Source organism: Zasmidium cellare (genome assembly GCF_010093935.1).
Source record: "Zasmidium cellare ATCC 36951 unplaced genomic scaffold M409scaffold_53, whole genome shotgun sequence".
Taxonomy (NCBI): Eukaryota; Fungi; Ascomycota; class Dothideomycetes; order Mycosphaerellales; family Mycosphaerellaceae; genus Zasmidium; species Zasmidium cellare.
Window position 1 is genome coordinate 48,270 of NW_022986997.1, and position 25,904 is coordinate 74,173.

The window sequence follows — 25,904 nt, forward strand, 5'->3', positions numbered from 1 at the left end:
ATATGAGCTGAGATCGAGCGAAAGGCTTTCCTGATACCGCAGCTCAGACTCAGCGTCCCAACGCCGGCGGGTCATCACAAGCTGTGGCATATAGAAATGTCCGCTATTGTTGTGTCGTTGACGTGACAAGAAGAACACCAACAGAACGCGGTCCGCGTATTGACAGAGTTCGCCATCACGACAGGCCCCATCGGCATTGCCAAAGGAGGCAAAAAACCACACGAACCACAACAAACCACGGTTCACGCTAGGACGCGCGACAGCCTGTAGATGACATACCCCGAATGCCAGCGCAATGGCTGTCTCTATCTTTCGTGGACCATGTTGCCAACACCAAGCCTTGTCAACTGGGGACCTCAATTTGGGCTGCCCCTCAAAGCCTGTGAAATTGCTGCAACCGGGGCAGTTTGCCGCCCAACAGTGAACAACGATTCTGGACGAGGGCCACACCCAGGAGGCCCTGCCCACACACTGGATCATGTCATCGAGCACAGATTGAGCAGCGCTTGGCCATCGACTCAGGTGGCACATTGAAGTACACCAACTGATAGCATCTGAAGCGCGAATTGAAGAGTTCATAGTAGCTCCACAGCCAGGGACTCCAATGAAAAAGCACAACACTGCACCGTCAACCGACGATGCACCACCGTTGGCGAAAAGGAAGACATCTCGTCGCTCTCCCGAGGGCGACGCAGAGGAAGAAGCCGACGCCAAGTGGGACAAGAAGGTCAAAGTCGAACCTGGGATTGATGTCACGAGTGGTTCAAGCAAGAGGCCAAAGACTGAGCAGACGACGGCAAATATCAAAGGACACCTTGCAATGGAGGCCTTGAAACGTCGCCGCGCTGAGTCCGCCTCAGCATCGACACCCACCTCGACCGCCCCCAGCAACCATGCCTCGGTGGTCGATTGTGCGCTGAAAGTGCTGACAGAAGTGCCGCTGGACGACGACCGATTCGTGCCCAGTGCTATCAAGACCTTCACCGAAGACCATATCAATGCACAGCTCCCACCACCGTTCTCGCTCAGCAGCGAGGTTCCCTTCGTTGTCGGAAAGCTTCGAGACCGCCATGCCGACCAGGAACGAAAACAGCACTTCTTCAATCGGCTACGCAAAGCAGAAGCAGTGACCGTTGCGTCTTGGATTAGCTCTACTATACCCGATCGAGAGCTTCTACAACTTGTTTGTGCCTTGCTGTTGGAAAGCACAAGTACGTCCGCCAGGAGTACATCAGCCTCAAACAGGACTCCACAGCCACCCGCAACAGACCCGTCGAAAGCGATTCCTACACCACCGTCTTCGAGCCGCACCAACAGTGCCAATGGTGCCGGTAAGCAATAGCGCACTGCCTTGACCAGAATGTACGATGTCGAATCTGACGAGATTTCGTCAACATGCTGACGCCGTGACAGAATTCGATCTCCAAGGCTACAGCTCCTCCAATAGAGCCGACAGAAGAGAGTTCGTCCGTCTACAGTTTACAAGATCTATCGACTTCTTCACGTACCATATCGAGAATTTCGTCCGGCAATATCCAGCCGCTACGACCCCTTCTTGGCCACATCCTCCTGACTTTTGGTCACGTCTTGACGAAGAGCAGCGTGGCAAGTGGGAGCAGCTCTTGTCGAGGGTACACATTGACGGGCTGAAGTGTCTGCTCAAGAAAGAGGCATACGATTTGTTGGCTGAGCAGCTGTTCCAGCCCGTCACTCCAGAGACCAATTTCCCAGACTCGTCTCCAGGAGATGGAGAAGAAACGCAAGGCATCTCCACTGCGGACTCTGAGCAGTTTGCAGCGCCATCGGTCGAGACCTGTGAAGCGGCCAAGCCTGTCGAACCTTCCCAGAGAGACCATCTCAAGCGCTCTCCGTCTGAGGTCGGCCGCACTACACCTCTAGCAGACATCCCACCGCCCTCAGCACCCATACCACCTCATCACCTCTTCACCCGCCCCACCTTCGTCCCCTTCGTCCCCCACAACCCCATCCCCAACACCTACTCCGTGCTCCTCCCCATCAACACCCCCACCTGCCCCATCCCCGACGCCACAACCCTAGAAGTCCGCCAATCCTGCCTCACAGTCTTCGGCCACCAACACGGCGACGCCTCCGTCGAACAAGTCAGCCCACACGCCTGGATCGTCTCCTTCACGGGCAAACCCCCGCACGGAGCACGCCAGCCTCCTGAACCGCCCCCTCCAACTCCGCGACTGCAGCTTCCACTCCGAATTCCTGCCCCGCGAACGCCCGCGCTTCTTCGAAGCCGACTTCTCCCCCGCCCCCGCCCGGCACATCCCCTCCGACGAGATCCTGCGCGAGGTCCGCTGGGCGTTCGCCGCGCGCGACCAGCGGCCGCAGCTCGCGGAGCAGGTGGCCCACGGCCAGCGGAGGATTTTGGCGTATTTCGTCGAGGCGGTGGAGTTGTTTCGGTTTTATGTTCCTTTTGGGAGACAGAGGGTGGGGGAGGGGGAAGGGGGGTTTGTGGCTTGTTGGCGGCCGTTGAGGGTCAAGGCGAGGTGTTGGGTTTGTGGGGTGGTTCATGGGGGGTGGTGTCCGCAGGCGGAGGTTTTGGAGTTGGTGTAGGGATCTGTTTGTATTGTGTATTGTGTGTCTGAGTGGTTGTTTGCTTGTCTCTCACGATGGAAATGTTTTCAATATCACCCTATCGTCTTCATCCTGGTTGACAGTCAACAGGTGGGAGTGTGCTTCATGATACACCTCTACCGCCTCTTTGACGCGTACCGAGTACCCCTGTGTCATTCTGATCCCACATCTCAGCTTGTCGTCCGGTGGATCTTAACAAGCCTCCAGAGTCTTCCTCTCTTACGTCTTGCAGGTATCTCTTGTCCTGCCCACAAAGTCGCTGACTCGTCGAGCTGCCGTCGCAGAATATCCATCTTGCATGCGGAACGCAAAGGGACGAGCACGATCAGAGGTCGGGTCAGTACTCAGAACATGTTAAAGGCATCTAAATCGTATTGCTGTAAATGCAGTCCCGGATCACACCGAACAGAGACTCTCTTGACAAGAAACTTGTTACAGCAATGATGTCCCCTTAACGAGCACTTGAAGAATTCTCGTCATGTCATCTCATCTTACGACCGCTCTCCTCCTATTCAGATGTGCCTTATATAACCGTCAAAATTCAAGACTGCTCCTCCACTCCTAATGCTTGAAACAGCGATATTGAAACCGATCATACGAGCGATATTAAAACTTTTATTACAACTATAATACAAGAATAGAGAGACTTTAAGATGGTTTGACACGCGACGGAGGCTGAGACAGGTGTTCTGGAAGCAGATTACCGTGCTGCAGCAGGGGTCTGTCGTGCCTGAGACTACATTTGACTTCCGGTGGTGAAAGGTCCGACTTCCAACTACCTCCTATACCGACCCAGACACCACTGTCAGCGATGAACAATGGGCTCACGCGTTCATCGACCGGCTACATAGCAGGCTGGAGCTTCGTTCTTTAGTATTAGGCCATCTGAGCTTGTTGTCTACTAATCCGAAGGCACTGCTGGAATGACCGCACCTTACCGGCCCACCTCCAGGATACTATCCAACCTTCTTCGTGCGCAAATGGCCCAGAGCAAGTCCCAGCATCAGCACCAAACTGCTGCGAACTATATGCGCAGCTATGTTCAGCGCTCGGCTCCCGATCTCTCCATCAACGCAATATCCCTGGCAACTTGGAGACTGTGCCACGTTTGCGACATGGGGAGTGCGGCATCCGGAGTTCGACCACGTAACTTTGGAGCAATCGCCGTGGATCCTCTTCAGAATCAGGAATCTGCCGTGAAAAGTCATCCAGTGCATGATTCAAGCGCCAACACCTGTTATCATGACACATTCTTGAGGAACATTTCTGAGAACAACGGCAGCAACGCCAATTGTCTTGTGACTTGAGACAGATTGTCTCCACACAGTGGCATAATGACAGTCCGAAAGAAGTCAGAGCATGCCCTTCTTATTCGACAGGTCAGAACACTTCGAGTGACAGTAGTGGTGGAACTGCTGATGAAGATGAACAGATTCTGTCCTTTGCGACATACACAGATGTGGCCCTTCTATGTATCGGCTCCCTAGGCGCAATGGTCCAAGGTACATTGCAGCCTCTCATGGTACGACATGAGCAACACGGCTGTCGAGAGCGACACGAAATGACACCACCGCGAAATAGTGCGTTGTCTTCGCCAGCATGTCGACCATTTTCGCGGACGTCACATCTGGTCGTTTGTCGGAGGACGACTTCGTGATAGTCATAGGCAAGATCATGCTCTACTTCCTCTACCTGGCAATTGGCGAGCTCGTTGGAAGCTATGCGATGTGGATTGGCTTCACGCTTGGGGGCCAGAGCATCTGCGCCAGAATGCGGTGCGTCTTTCATGGCTCTGCTGTTGTTTCCGGTCGACGTGCTGACTCACCTTCAATCCAGTCGTAGCCTTTTGGTGTCGGTGTTCCACCGAGGAGTCTCATTCCTAGATAAGGCTGGCACGGTACATGTCAACACTCTACTTGGCGCCGACGCTGATGCAGTGAACGATGCCATCTCGAGCAAACTCGGACGGGTCATTGCTGCTACATCGAGTGTGCTCGTTGCTTTTGCTGTCTCTTTCGCGAGATCATGGCTACTGACGCTCATCCTGGGCAGCGGTGTTCTGGCTCTCGCTGTGGCAGCCTTCGTCGGTACCCTCTTCGTCTCCAGATTTACAAAGCGGTCCTCTGCCGCCTTAGCTGAAGCGAATTCTGTGGCCGAAGAAACAATCAGTGGTATCGTGTGCGCCATGACCAACGGCGCAGAATCGATTCTTGCCACGCGATACCAGAACAGTCTCTCCAGATGCTACAGGCCCGCCATCTTCGCGCGAATAGCTGGCGACATCATGGCAGCTGTCATTATGACTATCGCTCTGAGTTTGTTTGGATTGGCGTTTTGGCGCGGCTCTCGATACTACTTCGATGGTCAAACTGGCTTTGCAGATGTTTTGACCGTGCTTCTAGGTGCGTGAAAGACGAAATGAGCCCCAGATTGCACACTTTGTTAATCTTCGATAGCTGTCCTAACGGGAACCTCAACCCTTGGACTGATCGGCCCCAATGCGCAAGCTGTTTCTGCTGGGGCAACGGCTGCACGGCGGCTCTTGGATGCCATGGCGAAGCCATACACAATAGACTGCATGTCGATGGCAGGTACCACGCCCATAAAGATTTCAGGCAAAATTGAATTCGACAGAGTTGACTTCGCCTATCCCACCAGGCCCAATGTCAAAGTCCTCACTGGCTTCAGTCTGAGTATACCAGCTGGCAGTACCACAGCGCTCGTTGGCGCATCATGCTGTGGTAAGAGCACCATTGTTAAGCTTCTGCAACGCTTTTATGATCCATCCCACGGCACAATTTTCCTTGACGGCCGGCCATTGACGTCGTTGAGTTTGCGATGGTTGAGAGAGAACATGGCTGTTGTGCATCAAGACACAGATCTGTTCAACGCTTCTGTATACGACAACATCCGGTACGGCCTATTCCGATCAAGGGAGACTCTCACGAACCAGCAAGAGCGGGACAAAATCATGGATGCCGCCGAAGCTGTTGGCCTACATCACATCATCATGAGTATGCCGGATGGCTATCAAACCAGTGTTGGAGAGAAAGGGTCGAGACTCTCCGGTGAGCGCCATGACACCCGAGTCGTTCTCTTCATAGCTGATGGGTTCCAGGCGGTCAACGGCAGAGGCTGGCGATGGCGCGCGCTCTCGTCAGCGGTTGTAAAGTCCTACTTCTCGACGAGGCGACTTCCGCCTTGGACACAGTTTCAGAACGCTACATCCAGGAAGCCATGGCTGCTTTTGGCAAGGACAGAACTGTGATTATCATCGCACATCGCCTGTCAACCATCCAAAACGCAGATAACATCGTAGTCATGACGCCAGATGGCATAGCGGAACAAGGACGATATGACGATCTAGTCAGACGCAAGAGTGCTTTCTCCAGACTGCACAATATGGAGATCGTCGACAGGGAACACCTGAGCTGCCGAGGAGCGCTGGAACGCCGCCAGACACATGACCCAACTATTACCGCACAGAGTATGAGTACTGCTGGTCCATCAGATGGCGAATCTTCCGGGCAGCTCCTGTCCGGATCGCGCGCAAGTCTCGAAGAAGAGTCGCGTCAGCATAGGGCCTGCTATGCTTCATCAACAACCGCTTCAGCGAGTGATATTTGGCGATTGCTGATCCGGCTGAACACGGGCAAATGGGGTCTCGCAACCTTTGGTCTTCTGTGGGCCGTCATCTCTGGATGTGCACCCACCGTCCATGCCTTCCTTTTCGCAAACGTAAGCCCTGTAATAGCCAGATGGAAGAGAAATTTCTGACTTGAGTCGTTTAGGCTGTCTTGGTCTTCGGCAAGCTAGAATCTGACAAAGACGAGTATTTTCGAAAGGTGGATTTCTGGGCAGCACTACAGGTGGGATTTGCCTGTGCGCAAGGAATCGCTTCCACCATGCGATCAACACCCCTGGCGATCTGCTCTGAGGACAGCCTGGCTAAGGCCCGAACGCAGGCGCTCGACCATATACTGCGTCAAGACATGGCATTCTTCGCCGCCGAAGGTGGTACCTCAAAACTCACCTCATTCGTCTCCACCACAATTGGCGAGTTGGACGGCCTTAGTGTCTCCTCCATGTCTACCTGGGTAGGTGGATTGATCGGCCTCGTATCCGCTGTCGCGATGTCGATAGGTCTGCATTGGAAACTCGCTCTAGTCTACACCTCGGCAGTGCCATTTCTACTGGCTGCGGGATATGTGTATGCCGCTTTTGCCAGCAAACGGGAGCAAAAAGCCCGCCAGTGGTCTCTGGAAGCTGCGGTTCTGGCCTGCGAGTCTGTGGACTGTTTGAGTACCGTTGTCTCCCTTGGCCTCGAGCAGTACATGGAAGACCGCTTCTGGCAACCATTGGTGACACAATCGAGAAGGCGGGTACGGAAAGATCACCTCTCGTGTGGTATCTATGCTCTATCCCAGGCGGTGGTATATCTCTGCCTGGGCGGAGCTTTGTACTACGGCGGCAGGTTGATCGCCGCTGGCGAAGTCTCCATGCTAGACTTTTACATTTGTTACATTGCCGTCGTGGTTATCACGCCAGCGGCCGGCGCCTGCTTCAATTTGTTGCCTGATATCCGGAAGGCATCAAACGCATGTGGACTTCTTCTGGCCTTGCTCGCTAGGCAACCCACTATCGATCCTACCAAGGGACCTGAAATTCCAGTGCCAGCAGGAGGCGTGAAACTCACACTCGACGACGTATACTTTCGCTACCCAACCAGCGAAGAAGCGTATGCGTTGCTGGGTATTGATATCAACGCTCGCCCTGGCCAGTACATCGGTCTATGCGGACCTAGCGGCGGTGGGAAGAGTACGATCTTGTCACTTATCGAGCGCTTCTACGACCCGCAGCGCGGGTCGATACTCAACAACGGCATCGACATTCGATGCATGGGCGTACGAAGTCATCGGAAGTGCATAGCTCTCATCACGCAAGAGACGACGCTATTCTCTGGCAGCATTAGAGAGAACCTCCTCCTTGCTTCCCCCTCTGCCACCAAACAGCAAATACAAGAAGCAATCAACGCAGCCGCTCTGGGCGAATTCGTTGCCTCGTTACCAGAAGGCCTGGATACTGCAGTCGGGCATCGCGGCCTTTCGCTTTCTGGTGGCCAGCGGCAAAGGCTCGCCATCGCGCGCGCTTTACTCAACGACTCGCCAGTCCTCCTGCTCGACGAAGCGACCTCGTCCCTAGACCGCGTCTCAGAGCTCATGGTTCAGTCAGCCATTGATTATGCCTCTCACGGCCGCACAACTATTGCCGTTGCACAAAGGCTGAGCACGATTCAACATGCTGACTGGATATATGTGATTGAGCACGGCCGAGTCGTTGAGCAGGGAACTCATCGCGACTTGATGCGTGCCGATATGATGTATGCGAATTTGGTTCGGATGCAGCACTCATAGAACTATTAATCTGTGTACCTAAAGTTCGACTATTGCTAGCAGAGAATATCAAAATACATTATATATTACGTTAAGACCCGCCTGCTTTACACAACTATTACGACTCTCTATTACTTAATATATTCCTTTAAAGAACTATTCCAAAACCCTCTCCCCTTCATTATAGGCCATCGCTATCCCTCCAATTCCCTCATCTTGTTAGACGAATCGGTGAAAAGACACAGGTTCACCAAAACCCGCGTTTGAGATCTGTCTTCGAAGTCGACTACTCGTCCCAAGTCGTGTCAAAGTTGACGAAAGCGGTTTCGAGCATACCAGACATCCTTTCTTCTCGAAAACGGTTGCTGCATTTCGTGTTGTCGTGCCGGAATAGGATTGAAGGGATACGATGTGGATTCTGGGAATAAGTTAGGCATTGATCTTGATGCTCGCCAGGAAGGTGCCTGTGCTCGCAAGTATCCGGAGTGAAATGTTTGGGAGGCGTGGATCAAGACATCGAGATTGTTCGTGTTGAAGTATCCCAGAAGATCTCACCAAATGGATCCTGCAGGAATGGGCAGAGAAAAGGAAGATCGTAATGTGTGTTTGGATGTACATTCACATTCAAATGTACAACTATGCTCAGATTCTATATAAAGCCACCATCACATGGACGAGGGGCATTTTCATCACAATCTCAACTTTCCCCTTCCAAGCATCATCTCATAACCTCATGTCAAACGCCTCATCATCTCTCTACAGACGAGCGGAGAGGTTGAACGTCTCGTTCGCAGACGGAGCCAGCTCGTATCGGTCGGCGTTGACGACCTTGGTCCACGCGGCGATGAAGTCCTTGACCAACTTGTCCTTGTTGTCGGCGCTCGCGTAGACCTCGGAGATGGCGCGCAGCTCGGCGTGGGAGCCGAAAACCAAGTCATTACGAGTGGCGGTGAACTTCTTCTGGCCGCTCTTGCGGTCGACGCCCTCGTAGAGCTCGGAATCAGAGCCGGATGGCGTCCACTGGATGCTGGTGTCGAGGAGGTTGACGAAGAAGTCGTTGCTGAGCTTGCCGGGGTTCTGGGTGAGGACACCGTGCGAGGAGTTGTCCCAGTTGGTGTTGAGAGTGCGGAGACCGCCAACGAGGACGGTCAACTCTGGTGCGGAGAGGCCGAGGAGCTGGGCGCGGTCGACGAGGAACTGCTCAGTCCTCACACGCGAAGTGCCCTTGCCGTAGTTGCGGAAGCCGTCGTTGACAGGCTCGAGGTATGACATCTGCTCCTGGTCGGTGTTGGCCTCGTCAGCGTCCATGCGGCCTGGGGTGAATGGCACGGTCTGGCCGGATGCCTGCTCGAGGGCGGCAGAACCGGCGAGGACGATGACATCGGCGAGCGAGACCTTCTTGCCGCCGCTGGCAGAGTTGTTGAAGTCGGACTGCACCTTCTCGAGCGTGCTGAGGACCTTGCTAAGCTCGGATGGGTTGTTGACCTTCCAGTCCTTCTGTGGCGACAGGCGGATGCGAGCACCGTTGGCACCACCACGCTTGTCGGTGACACGGTGGGTGGAGGCCGAAGCCCAGGTGGTCTTGATGAGGGTGGATGGGTTGATGCCGGCGCCGAGGATGGTCTTCTTGAGGGAGGCCACATCGTTGCTGTCGACCAGTGGGTGGTTGACCGGTGGGATGGGGTCTTCCCAGACGAGCTTCTCGTTGGGGATTTCGGGACCGAGCCAGCGCGAGCGTGGGCCCATGTCACGGTGGAGCAGCTTGAACCAGGCACGCGCGAAGGCGTCGGCGAGCTGGTCTGGGTTCTCGAGGAAGCGGCGGGAGATCTTGTCGTAGGTGGGGTCGAAGCGGAGCGACAAGTCGGTGGTCAACATCGTCGGGCGATGCTTCTTGTTGGGGTCGTATGCATCTGGAATGATGGTGTCGTCGGTCTTGGCCACCCACTGGTTGGCGCCGGCGGGCGACTTGGTGAGCTCCCACTCGTATTTGTAGAGGTACTCGAGGTAGTTGTTGCTCCACTTGGTGGGGGTCTTGGTCCAGATGACCTCGAGGCCGGAGGTGATGGTGTCTGGGCCCTTGCCCGAGTTGTAGTTGTTCTTCCAGCCGAGCCCCTGCTGCTCGATGCCGGCCGCGTTGGGCTCCTTACCGATGTGGTCGGAGGGCGCGGCACCGTGGGTCTTGCCGAAGGAGTGTCCGCCCGCGATCAAGGCCACGGTCTCTTCGTCGTTCATGGCCATGCGGCCGAAGGTGGTGCGGATGTCTCGGGCGGCGGCGACCGGGTCGGGCACGCCATCTGGGCCCTCGGGGTTGACGTAGATCAGGCCCATGTGCGAGGCGCCGATCGGCTTCTCCAGGTCGCGGGAGTGGATGTCCTTGTGCTCGTGTTTACTTTGGTCCCCATCAACGACACCGGACTCGGCGAGACCTACCTTGCCGTCCGAGTAGCGGACATCGTTACCCAGCCATGTGGTCTCGCCACCCCAGTACACCGACTCGTCCGCCTCGTAGGTGTCGGGACGACCGCCGGCGAATCCGAACGTCTTGAAGCCCATGGACTCGAGGGCGACGTTGCCGGTGAGCAGGTACAGGTCGGCCCAGGAGATCTTGTTGCCGTACTTTTGCTTGATGGGCCACAGCAGGCGGCGGGCCTTGTCGAGCGAGACGTTGTCGGGCCAGCTGTTGAGGGGCGCGAACCGCTGCTGGCCCTGGCCGCCGCCGCCCCGCCCGTCAAACACGCGGTAGGTGCCGGCGCTGTGCCAGGCCATGCGGATGAAGAGGCCGCCGTAGTGGCCAAAGTCGGCGGGCCACCAGTCCTGCGAGTCGGTCATGAGGTCGTTGAGGTCCTTCTTGAGGGCGTTGTAGTCGACCTTCTTGAACTCGGCGGCGTAGTCCAACTTGTCGCCGAACGGGTTGGTGACGGGCGTCTGCTGGCGGAGGATGCTGGTCTGCAGCTGGTCGGGCCACCAGTCGCGGTTGCGCGTGCCGCCGCCGCCGACGTTGGCATGCTTCAAGGGGCACCCTTCTGCGGCCATGATTGCGGTGGTGTGGTATGGGTGTGGTTTGGAGAGGAGGAAAGAGCGGGAGGCGATGGAGATGAAAACGCGCTTACCCCTCGAGCAGAGAGGGGCCATTGTTATATCGGCGGACGCAGCAGGGTCTCGCAGCGAATGGCGCGCGGCGGGTTGGTCACTTTCTGGTGGGAGGAGGTCGAGATGCTCCATGGTGGGGCAGGAGCTCCCCGCAACAGCGAGGCCTCGGTCACGCTTGCCGTTTCCGGCCTCGACCAGCGACGGGCAAGGTGCGAGATGACATCGACGACCACGCCCAGCGAACTCAATCACACGTCGTCCTCACAGCAAACATTTTTCTCTGGCGATGGCGGCGAATCTGCAGGGCGTTGGACCGTCATCCAGTACCTGCGTCTGGCACGACCACCTCCATTCGTCGACGGCGGCAACGTGCAACAACAGCAAACATCAGCTGTGGCAGTCTCCATGCCACTCTGGCCATTCAGGTGCTGGCTTTTGAGGGTGACGCGCAGAGCTCTGCACGTACCGCCCGCCCGGGACTGCTATCTGCCATTGACCCTGCACGGCATTCCCTGTCGCCACTCGTTCCGAACTTCCTTCGTCTGCTACCATCCTCGTCTTGTATCACGCCATCTCCTGTCTCCCCGCTCAAGACATGGATATCATGTGCTCGTCCGACGAAATATCCAAGGCCAATGTGCATGGTCGCAATCGAGGGCACGATCGAGGGCAGATGATGCTGTCAGCCATTGGTCGGGAGTGGATACCGACGACCTCACCTCTGATGCTTGGCGAAACACTGCAACCATCGACATGCAAAAGCAGATGCAATGGAGAAACGCATTGCAGCGATAATGAACTGATCTTTGAACTGTAGATGGAGTGAATTGTTAACGGAAAGGAAACAGCTCGGGCAATGCACCTTCCCTTCGAAGTCCAGTCGGAAAGATATCGTTCCTTCCTGTAGGATTCTCAGAGAACACGTCCCTGCCTTCCACGCCTCCCATAACAACACAGGCATATGTCATCGAAATCATGGTCGCAATTGCCGCGATTCGTGCACAGAATGCCAAATTTGCCGCCCAGAAACACGCCAACAAGGTCTGCGTCTTCGTGGGAGCGACCAACGGCATCGGCGAGAGCACCCTCAAGGCCCTCCTCACCCTCCTGTCATCACCCACCATATACGTCGTGGGCCGATCGGCCTCGCGATGGGAAGTCCAGCACCAACAATTACGCCAGCTAAACAGCCAAGCCAAGTTCAATTTTGTACAAGCAGAGGTCGCTACCATCCGCGGCGTCGACGAAGCGTGCAAGCAGATCACGGCGAGCGCCAGCAAAGTCGACTATCTGTGCATGAGCGCCGGATACTTCCCCATCGTGGGACAAATCAGTACATCCCACTCTACGCCCTCCAACACACAAACTGACAAACCACACAGAAACCCCCGAAGGCCTCGAGCAATGCTTCACCCTCTCCTACTGGTCCCGCATCCGCTTCCTGCACAACCTCCTCCCCGCCCTCCAACAATCCCCGCGCCCCCGCATCCTGAGCATCCTCGCCGCCGGCCACGACACCATCCTTCGCGAAGACGACATGGGCCTCGAGCACAACTGGACCATCCCCAACTTCGCCAAGCAGTCCTCGACCATGAAGACGCTCACTTTCCACCGCTTCGCCGCCCAGAACCCCGCCTTCACCCTCATCCACACCTGGCCCGGGTTCGTCCTGACGGACGTCGAGAGGAAGCCGAAGCCGGGGGCGGAGACGAATTTTCTGTGGCGGTGGACGTTTCCTGTCCTGCGGTCGTTGGGGAGGATGGTTATGTCGTTGAGAGCGATTCCGCTGGAAGAGTCGGGGCAGCGGCATGCGTTTTTGCTAACGAGCGAGGAGTTTGGTCCCGGGGTGTGGCGGTTCAATGAGTACTGTGAGCCTTCTCCGCGGTCGGAGGCGCTTGAGAAGTATGTCAAGGAGGGCAAACAAGATGCCGTGTGGGATTTTACCGTTGCTACGTGGGAGAAAGCGCTGGGGAGTGGGAAGTCGTAGGTGATGAAGCCGCTGATTTGGATGTGAGAAAATTTCCATAATGAATGAAATGCCGTTAGTGGCACTCTGAACCCATCTCGAGCCACCTCAGCCTCAGCAAGCTTGCAGATCGTAGTCTCGCCTGAAGTGCACGAAGCCGGAAGCCCCTGAAGCGAGCGTCTCCTTCCAGCCCACAGCGGAAAAGCGGACTTACCTACAGATCTCGTCGAGGCGGTCTAAGGCATTATCGGCAGAGGAGATCTCCTAGCTTCAATGTTATCAAACCATCCCTGCAGCCTTACTACTTCCTAGTTCTCTTAGGGGAAGGCAAGCCGCTAATAAGCCATGCAACCCTTCGCACGTTTACCACATCACATTGTACGAACAATCTTCCCAACTCCCAAGAACACAGGGCGAGGGAAGCAAGTACAGTCTCAGTACTTACGACAGCCGCGAAACTCGTAGTACTAGGCGTAGGCCATCCGACCAAGAGCTATAGCGCGCCAGAGGCCGCATGCGTTGAACCGGGCAATATCGTTCAGGAACCAGTATCTCTAAGCCTAAACCAGCTTGGCCCTCCTGGAGCGCCCGCTTGAGTTCGAACGATGAACGGTCTTCGGAGTCGCGATGTCGTTTGCCGTGCGAAAGCAGCCTCCCTCGTATGCTATAGGAGGTCTTTGTCGTCGATGGCTCCTGGAGCGGAAGAATGCAGATTATCTGCAAGGTCTCCCGCCGGGGAAATGGGTTACTTCTCCTTGCTGTTATGTCGATGATGGGGTTTGGTCTTGGACTTCTCCCGTGGCATGTTGCGTTGGACTGGGACCTTGAGGCCTGTAAGGCTGCGGCGCGCGGTGCATGAATGGGCATTGACGATCTAGCTAGAAACCTTCGAGGCCGACCGAAGCGGGGGGTTGAGGATCGTGAACAACAAAGAAAAAGGAACGGTCTCGCCTTCTCGACCGTAGGCTGTGCCAAGGAGATTTCTCATCGGCGGTCTTTGTGTTACGGTCGTTGCTGGGGAACAATGGGCTTGTTCGTCACGGAACAATCGCCTTCATGGATCGGCAAAGGCGCCCAGGCAAGACTATGATATTGAGAAAGATCTTCTCCCAAGGGCTGTGGGAAGAAGTGGCTCCCAATGGCATTGAAAGTAGCATGGGAGATATAGTATATAAACGCCCCCGTCGACCGCAAGTAGACGACGTTCTCCATATCATCTTCTTCACACTTCGCAACACCCCCTCGGAGACTAAACGATCAGGTATCGTCAAACGTCTCCAAATCAACTCACCTTCACAGTCCAACGCTCTCCGGCAGAGCAACTCCACCACACCGCAACCATGCCCACCCCAACCCAGCACCCCGCGTGCCTCACCATCGGTGTCACACCCCCCACCATCGCGCCCCTGACGACAACCTCCCCCATCGACGCCGACACCTACTGGCGCCTCCAAAACGCGCACGCCACCGCCCTCACCGCCCTCACTTCCGCCCAATCCCTCGCCGAAGCCGCCTTCACGACCTGGCAAACCGCCAAAACCCGCCTCGCCACGCACCTCTCCCGCACTGACGCCCTCAAGCTCACCCCGCTCGACCAGCTCACCTTCTTCACGGACTTCGACGCCGTCCAGGTGGGCGCGAACGAGAAGGCGCTCGAGCGCGCGGTCCAGCTCGCGTACGCTGAGTATCTGGAGGTGCATGGCCGGTGCGAGATGGCGATGGACGACGAGTACCGGGCGCTGAAGGCGGTGCGGGCGTTTGAGACGGAGAAGAGGAAGGAGAAGAGGAGGCGGCCTGGGACGGTCTATGGGTCGATGGCTGGGCGGTGAGGGGGTGAGGTAGGTCTGTTTTTCCTTTCTTTCGGGCGAGTGGGGGAGGATTGGAGGGGAGGGTCATTTTGAGTCTCTCGTTTTCGCTCAGTTTTTGCGTTGTTTCGCGGGGGATTGGGATCACGGGGCTTTCGGGAGGGTATGTAGATTAGAAAACCTGGGAGAAACACACTTTGTACTTTACACCTCACGCCCGCTTCCCTTTATTCATTCGGTCAGGATTTCTTTCCGTAAGATCGTTCGCCCCGTCCAGGACTACTCCATCGTCTCGTTTCTTGCAGTACATGGACTCGTGTTTGGAATCCAATCGATCCCATTCCAGCTGTAGACTGAGTCAGGGCAACCATTGTGGATCGTTGTTAAGAGCTCGAAGTCGTGTGTCGGGACTCGACGTTTGTTGATACTTGTAGTCGTAGTAGTGTCGTAGTCAGACGGAGAGAGAGGGAATATAGACGGGAGTGCTATGACTCTTCTTCTGCGTCGATGTTGTCTCTGTTATCCTTTATGTCCTTCGTAGGCTACTAGGAGGGATGGTGCCTACTCGAGGGACTGTCGAAGAATTCCCCGAAATGGAGGTATGGCTACGGGACTAAGCTGCTTGCAATCGGAGTAGTCTCGCTGTTTAGTAGGGAGACGGACATGCTTTCTCCTAGGTTATTGCAGCCGCAAAAGTGAAGCTCGAGCTGTTGCAGCCAATCCACTCCTAACACCGTCCGAGCAATCGAGCGCACAGAAGAGGAGCTGGTGCGGTTGAAGAAGCGCTTGATAAGCGTTCTCGAAAGCGGTGGCAAGAATGCCTGCACTTTCGAGTCAGCCCTGATGGTTGCGCGCAATCTTCTGGTAGAGATCGATCGAACCTTGTCCGTGTATATTTTGTCTAACCTTTTCGTCAGATCGGACACCGGCGATGCGACGCACAGAGCTAGCCAGGCTTAGCAGAATACGGGGACAACGTGGCTAGTGTCGTCTTGGCGAAGTCTGCTACCCTACAAGAGACAGCATGGGCTGCACTCCGGAGCCAGGTAGCAGAGGACGACGATCTCTTCAGTTACACTGGCAAAGACGGCAAGAAGAAGTCGGCGTACCCCGAGCAAATTCCTGCATTCGATATTGTCATGAACGGTTGGGCGACGACGACGTTCACCGCGGGCAAGCTGCAGTACTTTGGGTGTTGTCTAGACGACACCGTGGAGATGGTCGAGACGACTCGGCTCTGCAGCATCACTTTCGATGATTCCCAGGTATACGCAGTTGGCGAGATCCACTCGCCAGCCGAGGCGATCACTCGCTTCTTCGAGCCGTTCCCACTCCCAGACACGGCGTGCCCGACCCACGGTGGGAAGACGATGCAATGCTGGACCGTTCTCGATCGCCTTCCCGCCTTCATCTCTGTCGACTGGTCCCACTTTGGTTACCGATCCTAGGTCGCCGACGTGTACCGATCCTGCCAGTCCGTCGACTTCCTCTACAGTCAAGACGGGGTCGAAGCCAAGGGCAGACTGCACGACATCTACAGCATGGTCACCCAACTAGGGGGACTGCACTTTGCGGGCGTCGTGTGGCCAGAAGGCGCTCGTGGGGCCAGGGCGGTGGAGTTAGACTCAATGAACAAGACGGCACTCATTCGCAGAGACCCACCGTTGCCGAAGGTTGATCATCCGGTTACGATTGTGGCACAGAATGGCGACTATTTCCCGCGGTGGGTCTCCGCCAGGTGGACCTTGAGATAGATGGCTGGAGTCGGTGGGAGAAGTGTGTCGGTTTGCCCTGATGTGCACCGGCAACTGCTTAGTGTCGAGTACATTTTATGCGATCACGAACGGGAGGCAGACCAGAGATGATACTGCGGCGCTGACTACTACTGTGAGCCTTGCAAACAGGGAGTAGGCTAGGTTGTGAGAGGAGCTTTGGACGAGATGCTTTCTTGGGGAACGTTCGGCCGACGCTGTTAGTAGTTATAATCGGCAGAACGCCCCGATGAAGAACAAGAACGTCAGCCAATACTGGGAAGGATCGAGCAGTGGGACAGCCCCCGGTCTGCCGCAAGACATGCAGCAGGATCCGGTTCGCGCGTTGCAGTACCCAAATCGCGTCTCGCACCCGCCAGCTACATCGCAAGCAACGATGAACCAGCAGCTTCAGGCGCTGTCTCTCGCGCCTTCGTCTTCATCACCGCGACCCCAGGCGCTAGCCCCGATCGTCTCGTCGTGGTACTCCCACCCTCCACCAGCGCCCGCGCCCGCGCCGGCACCAGCGCCACCCACCTTCTCCTTCTCGCTGCCAATTCGCGGCAGAGATCCCGAGGCATCTGTCAGAGGATGCCCAAGAAATGTTGCGGAGGATGAGTCGCTGGCATGGATAGGCATGGAGATGGAGAGAGAACAAGGACGAAGTGAGGTCGAGAAGTGGAGAAGATCGTGAAATTAGGCGCCCAAACGGCGCGGGTGAATTCGGACCGAGAGATCCTTCTGCTTGCACATTCCTGTTCCAACCTCACCTCTTCCATCTCGCAACAGCCCCCAAAAGCGTCCCAGAACGTGAACGTCCGCCGTACCCATCGACCATGCACCACGGCTGACCGTACAGTGCACATCGACCTGCTGTTCGGCGACGCCGAAAACACGGCACAAGATGCATCGGCAAGTTGCGACCGAGGCTGAGTAATAGATCGGCCGGTCGTTCTCTGCCGTGATCCCAGAACTTCCACGCGTTCTCTATCTTCATCGCCCTGGATAGCGAGGATTGATCTGGCAAGGCTGGCTCAAGAGCATGCAAACCCCTCCAGATAGCGAGCCCGACGCCAACTACCACGATCCGGTCGAAGATGAAGCAAATTCCGAAAATGCGGCGATTTACCCGGGTGCCGGAGGAGCCGTGCAAACCGTATCTGGGCGTGCAAACAAGACCAAGGCGTCGGTGAGTCGAAGACGAAATGTGCAGCGAAATCTCAGAACACCGGAGAGCTTCAAGGATGAGCCGCTGGTGGTCCACAATCCCTCGTCGGCTGCGTCACGGCTCAGGCTGGAGTTCACCTCGATGATGGAACGCACGCATCGCATTGGGACGTGGATGAATTTACTACCTTCAAGGATAGGCCATAGTGAAGCGATAGATGCAGCGGCTAAGGCTATCGTGAAGGCGGTCGAGCATGCAAACCTCAATACTGCCATCACCCAGGAAAGCTGTCTAGGCAGCTACAGCAAGGCCATCACAACTCTGAGAGACGACATGGAAAGGCAGGTCTCCAGCGATGATCTGCTCTTGACCGTTGCCCTGCTTGTCACTTTCGAGCGGGTCTTTGCGTACTCTTCTGTCCCTCTTCGATCGCACATGCATGGCGTTGTGGCCATTATGATGGGGCAAGGCAAGTCACGCAAGCCGCCAAGCGAAATCGCTCGAGCTCTGCAGTACCAGTTCTGGGCGGTTGCGTTCATTGGACCGTGTGTGATGGGCGTGCCGTCGCCGTTTGAGACTCCACGCTGGCTGCAAGCAGAGCCGGTCCTGCTCGCGGAAGACGATATGAGGGCACCATGGAAGGTAGTGCATCGGTTGAGGAAGATGAGCAACCAGCTGTTCATTCGACTACCAAGGTTGATACTGCTTGTAAAGAGTGTCTCAACTGAAGCCAACCCCGACAGAGTCACCGAGGCCATTACCCTAGCGAAGGACTTGCTCGAGGTTGAAGACATCGATGCGGAGAGTGAGATCCTGCACCACGTCCAGATCCAGAAAACCGACGACTCGGACTCGACGTCCTACACAATGAACTTCAGCACCGTCCCGGAATACGAGGCCGCAGCACACTACTGGTCAACCCACATCATGCTCTACCGCCTCTGCTGGAGGCTCCTAGGACTCTTCCCAACCAAGACCAGCGAGCTAAAACTCAGACCCAAACCCCTCCTCCACGCCGCCACCTCCCGCATGTCCGCCAACATCCTCATGGCCGCCCGCTGGGGCCTCAACAAAGGCGAAGTCGGCGAAAGCTGCATCATCATGGGTCTCGTGGCGATCTGGGGTGCGCTGAATGACTACGATGTCTTCGCTTCTAGAGGCATCACGCCGACTCGGATACGGATGCTGCTGAAGCAGTTTGGCGAGAAGGTCATGAAGCCGACGGGGGACAACAAGCTGGAAGAGTCGGGGCAGAGACTGGAGGCTGCGGCGGAGTTGTTCGCTGGTGGGCAGAGTTCTGGTGTGCTGGCTTTTACTTTCAGTAGGCCTGCTGCTCCAGCGTCGAACGGCTGAAGTGTCATTTGGTATTAGTGGCGGAGAAGGAGCAAAGACAGGAGTCCAGCTCTGATTACTGACAGAGTCTCAAAGCCGCAAATCAACATCGTGGATGCGAACCAGGAAGACGAGATGAAGAACCCATGGAATTGCAGTGGTCATTGATTACCATTCCAAGGTTGTGGAAGCGGCACATGGAGCTGGCGAGGACGGACCGCGTTTCTCCGGCTGACTCCTATTAGTCTCGACTTCACCTTTCCTCCTCTCACTTCACTGCATCAACACAAATGGCTCCAACTTCGAGGAAACAAACACATTGCGCGGCTGTCGATCGACCGTTGGGCCGCGTGGGTGTCAACAGTTCAGATACTCAGGACACTCAGCTCCACCCTGACAGCGAATGCTCTGCCACAGAGGAGCCCACAACTACGATTGTGCATGCCTTGGCCAAGTTTCAAGCGATTCTGAATTGCAAACTCGATGACTTCGACACCTACAACGACTTCTATCTTGCTTTCAACAAAGCGGTCAACGAATTCGAGGCCTTACCGGGCTCTGAGAAGCTCCACGAACAAATCAAATTTCTCATGTTCGCCTCAAACCTCGGCCCTTGGTTTAGACCATGGATCAACTTCTTGTCCGAGTCCCGCAACCTCGTCGGAATCGGCTCTAAGAAGGGAGAGAGGGTCGGATTCCACCAATTCGACAGAGAAATCCGCAACTACGGCCTAAACGCCGCCCGACACAAGTTCTGGGAGAAGAGGATCCAGTGGCGAAGTCATGGGAGACTCGAGATTATTGACAGCACCGGCTGGATCCCCAAGTGGCTGTACGCCCACAGCCCGGGGCAGCCGCATCATATTGCGAGGTTGAGAGGCCCGTTTCGGAGCACGTGCACTTTGCCTGGGCATGAACGATCACCCCACACGAATGGAGCGTGTCGAACTCAGTGTCCCCATTTGAGAGATGGGTTCATCCCTGATGAGGAGGATGTGATGGCCCAAAGCTGGGACTGAACAAGCTGGACCGCCGGGAGAGGCGAGAGATGTGTCTGCGTTGGCAATAATCGTCGCAGCAAAGCCCGTCTTTCGGTCAGATGTGGAGTGATTGGGTACCCAAAGCTTGCGTTGATCGATCTGGAGACCCCTTGGAGACCGGGAGGAACTGCACTTTGAAAGTTTGGGTTCCCAAGCGACATGACTCGCCGGTCATGAGGATCGGAGCGATGATTCAGGCTCGCTGCGAACTAAGAACGCCATCCTTGACCGTAATATATATGGCCCCTGTCTTCGTGACGTGAGACCCCTGAGGTCTTTTCCTTCTACTCGTTGTTCCGACAACTTGACCTTTTCCTCTTCGTCACATCTCGCTCGCACAATCAGCAGAGCGAGCAGAGTCGGAGAGTGCTGTACGAATGGCAGCCGTTGTTCGCTTTCAAGCCAATACTGCGCAAGGCAATGGAGCAGTTGAGCTCACGCGTGGGAACCTGCGGGGATGGGAGGATCAGTTGGTGACACGACCCTCAGACATGCGGACAGGGTGCTCATCCATCTGCCAGGCCCACTGATGCCAATGCCGAGTTGAGAGTGTACCCATCCCGAGCCCCTTTCACGCCATACATAATCCGCAAGGGTCTGTTTCTTGATGCATCGGAAAAGTTCAAAGACTTGATAGAGGGAGACCGGCTCTCACTTGCATACCAGCCTCGAGTCGTCCACGTGTTCGTGGTGTGGCTGCGGTACGAGACGCTCCTCGACCCCGGGCGTACGCTCGATGCCGGCACGTATCTGGACGTCCATCTCCCGCCCGACTTCATCTACGACGCCCTGACCGACCGGGATCTCGCCGATCTCTTCATCTTTGCCTCGTTTCACGACATCCGTACGTTGCGGAACGATGTAATGACCCAGTTGATCCTCCAGCACTATGTTTACGACGACATTGTTTCCTGTGACATTATCACCCGCGTCCAAAACGCCTTGTTGCAGCGGAAGAACCATTTCGTCGATTTCGCCATTACGGACCTGGCACGACTGTCGTGGGACGATCCGGACATGCTGCCAGATGAACTTGGGACGCTCGATCGCAAGCTGCTCGCAGACTTGGTCGGCCACTCCGCTTTTTTCGCAAGGGCCGCCACAACAGACGGAGTAGCGTTCTCGTCGGCGGAGAAGGTCTGTTTCTTTCACGATCACCTCGAGGGCGGGTTGCGGAAATGTCGCAGGAAACAGAGGCGGCTGGGGCTACCTTGCATGTTCGAAGACGAATAAGTGCGATTCTGACCATGAAGGGGTGGACTTGACAACGGCGACGTATGCGATAAAAGCCCACGGATCTGCTTCGTGGTTGGCAAAAGTATACGTTAGAGCTTGCAACATCAAGGACATATTTCAGCCAGTCACGACGAACAGAGTCTTTCGCTACGTGGTCGTCTATGGCCAGCTTTTGGCGACCAGTGCGTCTGTTCTTCGATCTTAAATGCAACCTACTTGCTTCATGTCGATGTTCAAACCTCTTTCAACAGTATTTTATGGCTAATTCTGGTTTTCACTAGGTACAAGAGACCACTTCCGAATCAAGTCCTCGTCCGTGAGATTGAAGAAGTCGTCCATGAACTCGGGTCTCTTATCCTGTGGCAGTTCATAGTCCAGCCCCGCTATACCTACAGTGCTGAGTCTGTGGCAGGTTGTTGGCCTACTGCCCATGTGTCCAGTCAGTCTCTCAAGGATCGGTGTCTTCTTCTGTGTCGTGCCACATGGCCTAGGAGGCGTGGCGGAGTCGCCCGCAGGCGTAACGAGCGCTCGGTCCGGTTCTTTGCCAGCACTCGGGGTGTCGGCCTTGACTCCATTCGAGGACGTGTGAAGTGAGTCTGGAGAAGGAATCATTGCCTTCTGGTCTGGGCGTTCCTCGTTCATGATGTTCGAAGCGCGAAGGTCCTGATCGGAGGCTTTCTTCCTTCGGTCCAAGAATCGTGGAGAATCGGTGGCTTGTCGTTTCCACACTTGTAGAGGAATCCGCTTTCGCGATATGTGGGCTTCGTGCGCCGGACGTGAGTGGATGCGAGTGTAGTTCAAATATCCGTAGTACTCAACGTGAGGAATCGGACTGTCGAAAGCTTGGAGTCCGTCGATGCCGATGTGGGTCTAAGTCGACGCGAGGGCGCAGTGTGAAGGGTGGGGCCGCAGTCTCAAGCCATTTCTCGTTCGGCAGACGGCCACACGTGAGATTGAGAAAATAGTTAAGTCGGCGATCAATACATTCATTCATGACCGGCTGACCCGGTTGCCCATAACACCGCTATACAGCGTTAGCCAAATTCCCCCCTGTCTCTCGTTCATCACAGCTTCGACCCCTTCCACTTCGGCTTCCTCTTCTCCCTGAATGCGGACAATCCTTCCCCCGAATTCTCACTCCGCATCAACTTATCAAAATAACTATCATGCGTGATCTGAAAAGCCCTCTCCACACTCGCCGTCTCCCACGCCTCTCGCAAAGCATCTCTCGTTACAATGACTCCATCAGGGGAGATGGCTGCAATCTGCTTGGCCTTCTCCATCGTCTCTTCAAGGACGCTTTCTGGAGACTTGGCGATGCCTGAAATAAGGCGGAGATCGAGTGCTTCTTGAGCTGATATCCGCCGACCGGTCAAGGCGATGTCGCTGGCTGCTTGCATGCCCACTGCTCGAACGAGGCGAGGAAGACCTCCGCCGTAAGCGTAGACTCCCACCTGCGCTTCCGGGAGTCCGAATTGTGCTTTGGGAGATGCGATTGCGATATCACTGGCTGTGGATCAGCAATCGTACCCAGACGAACAGAAAATGAACGCAAACCTATTCAAAACAATCTCAAACCCACCCCCCAACGCCACCCCATTTACAGCCAACAACATCGGCTTCTTCCCCCTCCGTCGACTCACCCCCGCAAACCCGCCCTTCGGATGCTCATGCAACCAAGGCTGCGCGGTCTTCAAATCCTGGCCCTCCAACGCACTCTTCCGACTCGCCTCAATCTCAATCAGATCCGAACCCGCACAGAACGCCTTCGTGCCGGAGCCGGTGATCACCGCTACCCGTAGAGAGGGCTCGGCGTCGAACCAGGCGAAGAGGTTCTGGATGTACCAGTTCATGGTGTGGGTTATGGAGTTCATTTGGGACGGGCGCGAGAGGGTTAGGAGGAGGATGTAAGGGTGGGGGAAGGTGACGGCGCAGCCTTCGACTGGCGGGGGCTGGAGGTTGGAGCCTGCCATGTTGAGGAGATGGAGGGACGATTGATGGATTGATGTTGTGAGGTGAAGTGAGGTGAGGTTGATGGATGGAAGTGGAGGCCGAGGTTCGAAGTGGCGTGAGTGGGCGTGGGGGCCAAAGTCAAGAATACATATACATTGTCGTCAACTACATCTTGTTCTTCATATCAATGCCATACCCACAGAACAACAACAGCCTGTATACGGCTCTTGAGGACCTAAATGACATGTATCCCGAGTAACACCACATAGGTGAAATCAAAAGCTATGTGAAGTCTTTACCCACCCGCCCATTTCAAACACCGACCCGGGCCGACGCCAGCGCCGTCAAAGGCCGCCTCTTCCTTTCCCTCCACCTTCCTCCTATTTCCAAAGTATCCAACACACAACACCAGCGAGTCAATTACTAGCCAAGAGTCTGTCTACTGGAGAACCAGGGAGCTACCTGAGGCAGATGAACGAACACTACGGCCATATGTTCCCAGACGCTGGACAAGCAAAACTCTTCCATGCCTCACCTTACACCGGAGAGCCAGCGAAACCAGCTATGGACGACGAGAGCGTAGGGCCTTTGCAGAATCCTGGACTTGGTGCAAGTCACCGCAACAAGTATCTCAATGAGAGTGTGTCTTCAGCATAGTTGAGATTAGCCATCATCGGTCCCAGCGGCATACAGCTACTGCAGGATCAAACATTGCCCATAATAAACAACGACGGCCGATCGGGATAAACACGAGGCTGGAATTCTGCGACGCAGATGTATGAAGAGATAAACTTGAAGGTTAAAGCAACAGACTTACCAAGGCCGTTCCTCGACTCGATGCTTCATACCTCAGCATCGTCCTCACGAACCTGGAGCCAGTGATTGAAGGGAAGACTCCATCTCACGGGGATCATGGTCTGATGGTCTGTCAGGCGAAATTGGGAAAGAGATCCAACAACCATCCTCTATTCTGCGGCGTTTGACTTGGAGATGTCGGCTTCACACAGGCCTGGGCGACTGACTTCCCCTACCACCTGAAGGCTACTTCTGACTACACGAGCAATTGCGGACCTGTCTGAGATGACTATTGCGTGTAGTGGAGACCGGCGAATTGGGGCCCTCGATGCCAAACAGTTGGGTAGGCATGGAGTCCTGGTCCTGGCAACGAGATAACAGTCGAAGGCGAAGTCTTTTACACTGGCTTGCTTGGTTGGTCGAACTTTGCCACCACCTCGACCACCCTTTTGATCTCACTACGATTAGTAGAAGGCGGCCAAGGTGTACATGGTTGTCTTTGCTCCCCATCGTCTTCTGCAATCGGGACGACAGTCCTCGACCTGGTGCTGATGGATGGACGGCCTCAGATGTCGCGTGGAACAAATTCAAGACTCAAGGACAACCCGAGAAGGCTCAAGCACCTTGTTCTGGGAAGTGCTCAGATGTGAGTATCAACATCGCGAAGCAAAGCCTGGAGGATCTCGTGGGGCGAAGTTGCATTTGCGAGCCCTGATGATTGGGCTCATCGAAAGAGGCAGGAGCAGCGAGCCTGATTAGCACCACAGTGCGATGGGGTCCCATCGGAGTGCACGTTGAATGCATCACAATACCAGAGGATCCGCAGGCACACTCGTGATCCCTGAGCCTGACGTGCTGAATCTGTATCGATCGAAATGTTCATGGATGCCGCCTTCCCGACCGCATCTTGCGACATCTCGTCGTTTGAACACCATGTCGTCAGACACGATCTCACAAAAGAGCTTGGGAGACTCAACGTGCCCACACTCTGAATACCGGGAAAGAAGCTCACGATGGTCTGCCTTTTGCCACCCGCAGTTCAAATTTTCGGTGAGCTGTTGAGATCTTGTGGAAGACTGCTGCCAGTGAAGCGCAGGGTCGGCTACCATTGCGTCTGCAGACCAGAACCACGAAAAACGCATCGAGGACCCGTTTTCGATAAGGTGAGTGGACCCTAGGTCGACCACACAAACGATGCACTGGTTCTTATCCACCTGACCAGGTTGGCCTGCTTTGACCAAAGTTGGCGTTGTCTGGCGTGCTCATCAAGCTGTCGTCGTGCTGGGCATGAAAATCAACACCCCTATGTCTGCTCCGAAAGTCCATTGAATCCGATTCTCAATCATCGCAGACCAGGTAGCTACGTCTGCGCAATCTCGATACAAAGGTGGCTGAGGTTAGCATACTACCCCTGAAGGGTGACCACCGTCTGCTTCGTATTCAGCTCGTCTTTCGTTCCTCGTCTCTGGCTGGACGAGCGACTTTACGAAAGAATGATGACAAGCGACGACACGAACCAGCAGGCAGGACTGGCGATGATTCTTCGGAAGCTGCGCCAGCCGCGTTCTGCACAACCACATCCACACATATCTCCATCTTTTACAGTCCGACTACTGCATCCGGATGGAGGATGACAGTGATTCTATGTTGGACAATCCTGTTCGACGCTCACATAGTCGGGCTTTTCCGGGGCTCCGAGAGGCGAGCGTTATCGTTTTGATCCATACCGGTCCACTTGGCGAGCAAGACCGCTTTTGTACCAACAAACGTC

General features: G+C 55.5%; 9 protein-coding genes across 9 annotated transcripts; 7 read left to right on the forward strand and 2 right to left on the reverse strand.

Moving 5' to 3' along the window:
* Nucleotides 1–604: 604 nt before the first annotated feature.
* On the forward strand, nt 605–2,615 carry M409DRAFT_60345 (uncharacterized protein; the record flags this gene model as incomplete). Its single annotated transcript, XM_033814448.1, has 2 exons — nt 605–1,331; nt 1,414–2,615. The coding sequence occupies 2 exons, from the start codon at nt 605–607 to the stop codon at nt 2,613–2,615; spliced, it is 1,929 nt and encodes a 642-aa protein (XP_033660820.1).
* Nucleotides 2,616–4,203: 1,588 nt separating this feature from the next.
* Nucleotides 4,204–8,018, forward strand: M409DRAFT_60346 (uncharacterized protein; the record flags this gene model as incomplete). The annotated part of the gene is made up of 5 exons (XM_033814449.1): nt 4,204–4,379; nt 4,441–5,006; nt 5,061–5,672; nt 5,723–6,342; nt 6,396–8,018. 5 exons carry the CDS (start codon nt 4,204–4,206, stop codon nt 8,016–8,018), a joined length of 3,597 nt encoding a protein of 1,198 aa, XP_033660821.1.
* A 735-nt stretch (nt 8,019–8,753) lies between these two features.
* On the reverse strand, nt 8,754–11,030 carry M409DRAFT_70694 (uncharacterized protein; the record flags this gene model as incomplete). Its single annotated transcript, XM_033818849.1, has 1 exon — nt 8,754–11,030. The coding sequence occupies one exon, from the start codon at nt 11,028–11,030 to the stop codon at nt 8,754–8,756; it is 2,277 nt and encodes a 758-aa protein (XP_033660822.1).
* A 1,032-nt stretch (nt 11,031–12,062) lies between these two features.
* On the forward strand, nt 12,063–13,074 carry M409DRAFT_37825 (uncharacterized protein; the record flags this gene model as incomplete). Its single annotated transcript, XM_033810802.1, has 2 exons — nt 12,063–12,420; nt 12,470–13,074. 2 exons carry the CDS (start codon nt 12,063–12,065, stop codon nt 13,072–13,074), a joined length of 963 nt encoding a protein of 320 aa, XP_033660823.1.
* A 1,319-nt stretch (nt 13,075–14,393) lies between these two features.
* M409DRAFT_29545 (uncharacterized protein) lies at nt 14,394–16,612 on the forward strand (the record flags this gene model as incomplete). The annotated part of the gene is made up of 3 exons (XM_033809523.1): nt 14,394–14,878; nt 15,931–16,273; nt 16,334–16,612. The coding sequence occupies 3 exons, from the start codon at nt 14,394–14,396 to the stop codon at nt 16,610–16,612; spliced, it is 1,107 nt and encodes a 368-aa protein (XP_033660824.1).
* Nucleotides 16,613–16,859: 247 nt separating this feature from the next.
* On the forward strand, nt 16,860–17,303 carry M409DRAFT_29546 (uncharacterized protein; the record flags this gene model as incomplete). Its single annotated transcript, XM_033809524.1, has 1 exon — nt 16,860–17,303. The coding sequence occupies one exon, from the start codon at nt 16,860–16,862 to the stop codon at nt 17,301–17,303; it is 444 nt and encodes a 147-aa protein (XP_033660825.1).
* Nucleotides 17,304–17,651: 348 nt separating this feature from the next.
* Nucleotides 17,652–19,130, forward strand: M409DRAFT_29547 (uncharacterized protein; the record flags this gene model as incomplete). Its single annotated transcript, XM_033809525.1, has 1 exon — nt 17,652–19,130. One exon carries the CDS (start codon nt 17,652–17,654, stop codon nt 19,128–19,130), a length of 1,479 nt encoding a protein of 492 aa, XP_033660826.1.
* Nucleotides 19,131–19,399: 269 nt separating this feature from the next.
* M409DRAFT_29548 (uncharacterized protein) lies at nt 19,400–21,382 on the forward strand (the record flags this gene model as incomplete). The annotated part of the gene is made up of 2 exons (XM_033809526.1): nt 19,400–19,941; nt 20,671–21,382. 2 exons carry the CDS (start codon nt 19,400–19,402, stop codon nt 21,380–21,382), a joined length of 1,254 nt encoding a protein of 417 aa, XP_033660827.1.
* Nucleotides 21,383–22,449: 1,067 nt separating this feature from the next.
* M409DRAFT_70696 (uncharacterized protein) lies at nt 22,450–23,358 on the reverse strand (the record flags this gene model as incomplete). Its single annotated transcript, XM_033818850.1, has 2 exons — nt 22,450–22,891; nt 22,943–23,358. The coding sequence occupies 2 exons, from the start codon at nt 23,356–23,358 to the stop codon at nt 22,450–22,452; spliced, it is 858 nt and encodes a 285-aa protein (XP_033660828.1).
* Nucleotides 23,359–25,904: the final 2,546 nt, after the last annotated feature.